Here is a 4,567-nt window from a genome sequence, read left to right as displayed (position 1 = left end):
GATCGAGATCGCCTAGGCAACCCCCGTCCCGTGTGATCTTCAGTGGCGCAGGAGACCCGGGGCTTCCACACCTGCGGAGTCAGAATCGCGCTTCCAGAGGCCGGGGATTAGCGGAGCCGAGGCGTGCTCCGGCACGCCGGCGGAGAGAGACAGCGGCGGGGCTCGTCGCCGCGGAGACCGCGCGCCGCAGAGCGCGGCGCTGAGGCGTGGGGCGGCGGGTTCGACGCCGCATTCCACTTCCTCCCGCTGGCAGGCGTCTGATAGGCCGCGGCCCACCCATGCTTCTAATACAGCCTGACCCCACCCACCCCCCGGGGTCTAACTTCACCACCACCCCCCCGCAGACTTTAAAGGTCAAGTTCTTTCCCCCCTTTTTCTTTTTTTAAACAGCTGCTAGTTTGGTCCTCATGTTCACGCGGGACACAGCCGTTCACCTCAAAAAGTACATAATAAACCCCAATGATAAAATTTGAACATTGCAGTTTATGCTCTATATGGTTTTATATCGAAGCTTGGATGCTACATTTTCAAGGGGTAGAGTCCAAACCAACAAACACCACACACTAACGCCACAAGCGTGACATTGACATCACATTCGACGACTGAATCACTTCCAACAGTTGCAACATTGATTTATTTTTAAAAACGTTGTCTCATGATGATGATGAACTGGATTTACGCTGCTTTGTAAGCATAATTTATGTAATGTAAATGAAATGTATAAGAATAAAAGGGGGATGTGGGGCTGAAAATAAAAATAAATAAAAACACAAGTCTTCAGATGACACTCCAAGAGTTCATAAGTCAAAACCAAAGAAAACCTAAACCCCATTACAAAACCTTTCACTGATTCATTTGAGCAAAACAGAAAGAGATATGAAAAGTTTACATTGGGTGAACATCAATATAAATCCCACAAAAATGTAACCTAGCCCTGAAACTAACCTCATTGTGTATGAAGTACTCTTTAAAGGCACTGTGGCTTGCTTCTCAAGAGCGAAACACTCCAGGACAATGTTTGGTTCAAATAATAAAACAATAATATCTAAATATTTCAAGCTTATTAGAGCCATGCTGTGCCTACAACCAAACCTGAGCATTCATTTCCAAACACTTAACGCTAGCCCCAAGCTCTGGGGAGATATGCATGGCATTCGCTAAACAGATACAGTCACCTCTAGCAGTGTTAAATTAACTCCAACACTATTTATATGAATATAGTACAGACAGTATGTACTGTGTCAGAGAGACAAACATGCTCAGTGTCACAGTTTATTTTACACTGAACACGTTTCTCTGTGCTGTAAGTGTAATTTATGGGCTGTTCTCAGGGCTAGTGTCCTTTAATATGATCCATTTCCTATATTTCCCCCTTCAGAGCAGGAGAGTGATTTACAGTCTGGTGAAAGGAACCTTTGCAGGATGGAGCACACTGCTGTGTCCGTGTGGCAGATTGTGTTTCAGATCCACGATGTGTCCTCCGCTCCCAGACGCATGCACAAACACACTCTGGGCTTCTTCTGAGCTCAAACCGAGAGAAAGAGTCCGTTTAATTGCTACACGACACGGCAATGGTAAAGAATGCAGCTTTTACAAAGCCGCATGCTGAGGCCCACCCTGATACAGTGGCACACGGGGCATTAGAGGGGGTGAGTCTGAGGGTGCTGAGGCTGGTGCAGAGTGGGGGGGGGGTGAGTCTGAGGGTGCTGAGGCTGCTGCAGAGTGGGGGCATTAGAGGGGGTGAGTCTGAGGGTGCTGAGGCTGGGGCAGAGTGGGGGCATTAGAGGGGGTGAGTCTGAGGGTGCTGAGGCTGCTGCAGAGTGGGGGCATTAGAGGGGGTGAGTCTGAGGGTGCTGAGGCTGCTGCAGAGTGGGGGCATTAGAGGGGGTGAGTCTGAGGGCGCTGAGGCTGGGGCAGCGTGGGGGCATTAGAGGGGGTGAGTCTGAGGGTGCTGAGGCTGGGGCAGAGTGGGGGCATTAGAGGGGGGTGAGTCTGAGGGTGCTGAGGCTGGGGTAGAGTGGGGGCATTAGAGGGGGTGAGTCTGAGGGTGCTGAGGCTGGGGCAGAGTGGGGGCATTAGAGGGGGGTGAGTCTGAGGGTGCTGAGGCTGGTGCAGCGTGGGGGCATTAGAGGGGGTGAGTCTGAGGGTGCTGGGGCAGCGTGGGGGCATTAGAGGGGGTGAGTCTGAGGGTGCTGAGGCTGGGGCAGAGTGAGGGCATTAGAGGGGGTGAGTCTGAGGGTGCTGAGACTGGGGCAGTGTGGGGGCATTAGAGGGGGTGAGTCTGAGGGTGCTGAGACTGGGGCAGTGTGGGGGCATTAGAGGGGGGTGAGTCTGAGGGTGCTGAGGCTGGGGCAGCGTGGGGGCATTAGAGGGGGTGAGTCTGAGGGCACTGAGGCTGGGGCAGAGTGGGGGCATTAGAGGGGGTGAGTCTGAGGGTGCTGAGGCTGGGGCAGAGTGGGGGCATTAGAGGGGGTGAGTCTGAGGGTGCTGAGGCTGGGGCAGAGTGGGGGCATTAGAGGGGGTGAGTCTGAGGGTGCTGAGGCTGGTGCAGAGTGGGAGCATTAGGGGGGGTGAGTCTGAGGGTGCTGAGGCTGGGGCAGAGTGGGGGCATTAGAGGGGGTGAGTCTGAGGGTGCTGAGGCTGGGGCAGAGTGGGGGCATTAGAGGGGGGTGAGTCTGAGGGTGCTGAGGCTGGGGCAGCGTGGGGGCATTAGAGGGGGTGAGTCTGAGGGTGCTGAGGCTGGGGCGGGGGGGGGGCATTAGAGGGGGTGAGTCTGAGGGTGCTGAGGCTGGGGCAGAGTGGGGGCATTAGAGGGGGTGAGTCTGAGGGCGCTGAGGCTGGTGCAGAGTGGGGGCATTAGAGGGTGCTGAGGCTGGGGCAGAGTGGGCTGGGGGGGGTATCATCTCAGCCCCCCTGTCGCCGGTCCTCTGAAGTCCAGCGCGCAGACGGAGGTGGCGAGGGCGCTGTACAGGTGAGAGGCGTTGAAGCGGAGGCAGTACACCGGGCTGCTCGTGGCCGACGACAGATAGAACATCTGCGAGATCAGGAGAAGGACACGTTACCCAGCAACATCAGATCAGCACGTTACCCAGCAACATCAGATCAGCACGTTACCCAGCAACATCAGATCAGCACGTTACCCAGCAACATCAGATCAGCACGTTACCCAGCAACATCAGATCAGCACGTTACCCAGCAACATCAGATCAGCACGTTACCCAGCAACATCAGATCAGCACGTTACCCAGCAACATCAGATCAGCACGTTACCCAGCAACATCAGATCAGCACGTTACCCAGCAACATCAGATCAGCACGTTGCCCAGCAACATCAGATCAGCACGTTACCCAGCAACATCAGATCAGCACGTTACCCAGCAACATCACAGCAACATGTTACACAGCAACAACAGATCAACACGGTACACAACAGCGTCAAATCAACAACAAGCAAGAGTGACAGCTGGGCTTCATTCCATAATAATTCATTCAGTTCAGGAAATTAAACAGAATCTACGACTCAGGCACATGATGGACTCTTACTGTCAAAGCAACGTACAGTAGGCATTTCAGTTATTAAATATTTCATCAAAATCAAAAAGTCCTCATTGAACATTCTGAGCAATTTCAAAATTCCTGAACTGAATTTCCATTAGTTTGAGGAAAAAAGAGCATCTTTATACCTGCAAACAGGAAGGCTGGCGCATATCCCACAGACGAACTACTCCATAGTAGGAGGAGCCACTGGCAATCATGTGATTTCCATCGGTCTGGATACAGTACAGGGCACTATCGTGAGGCTCCTCCCACTGCATGACACACTTCCTGTCAGGGAGAAGAGCGTTTCACACACTTCACACACAAGTCATGAACAAAGGTGACATTTTTATAATCGAAAAGTCAGCTTTCAGGGGTGGCACGGTGGTGCAGTGGGTAGCACTGTCGCCTCACAGCAAGAAGGTCGTGGGATCGAATCGCGGCTTGGGGTTTTTCTGTGTGGAGTTTGCATGTTCTCCCTGTGTCCGTGTGGGTTTCCTCCGGGTACTCCGGCTTCCTCCCACAGTCCAAAGACATGCAGGTAGGCTAATTGGAGACTCAAAATTGCCCATAGGTACGAGTGCATGAGTGAATGGTGTGTGTGCCCTGTGATAGATTGGCGGCCTGTCCAGGGTATATTCATGCCTCTCACCCAATGCACGCTGGGATAGGCTCCAGCACCCCCCACGACCCTGCTCAGGATAAGCGGGTATGGATAATGGATGGGTGGATGAAGTCAGCTTCCGTAATTGTCATGCACTGGAGGTAAAGCTCACGTGGAGATTAGGTTTCCATGTACCCACTCAACAGCAAGCACAAGGACTGCATGTGTTTGAAGTGAAGTGAGTATCACACAGAGGATGCACAGCGGCCATTATATACCAACATCCCCACACAGTCATTTAAGGAGTAGAGGCTAGGATTTATTAATCCAATTAAAACTGGGTGATGATATAAGTATGACTAGATTCAGACAACCCCATTGAGTATACAGTTGGGACACTGGGGGGAACCCCCTACTCTATACAAT

General features: G+C 52.6%; 1 protein-coding gene across 1 annotated transcript in view; it reads right to left on the bottom strand.

Moving 5' to 3' along the window:
* Positions 1 to 615: 615 nt before the first annotated feature.
* Positions 616 to 4,567, bottom strand: part of fbxw4 (F-box and WD repeat domain containing 4) — a 57,086-nt gene continuing 53,134 nt past the window's right edge. Inside the window, exons 8-9 of the mRNA XM_035400562.1 lie at positions 3,684 to 3,825; positions 616 to 3,034 (exon numbers count right to left, since the gene is read on the bottom strand). Coding sequence (XP_035256453.1) covers positions 2,900 to 3,034; positions 3,684 to 3,825 — 277 coding nt within the window. The 3' untranslated portion in view covers positions 616 to 2,899. The remainder of the gene's footprint in view (positions 3,035 to 3,683; positions 3,826 to 4,567) is intronic.

The sequence above is a fragment of the Anguilla anguilla genome, chromosome 18 (genome assembly GCF_013347855.1).
Source record: "Anguilla anguilla isolate fAngAng1 chromosome 18, fAngAng1.pri, whole genome shotgun sequence".
In the NCBI taxonomy this organism is placed as follows: Eukaryota; Metazoa; Chordata; class Actinopteri; order Anguilliformes; family Anguillidae; genus Anguilla; species Anguilla anguilla.
This window is presented reverse-complemented; position numbering and strand designations above follow the sequence as displayed.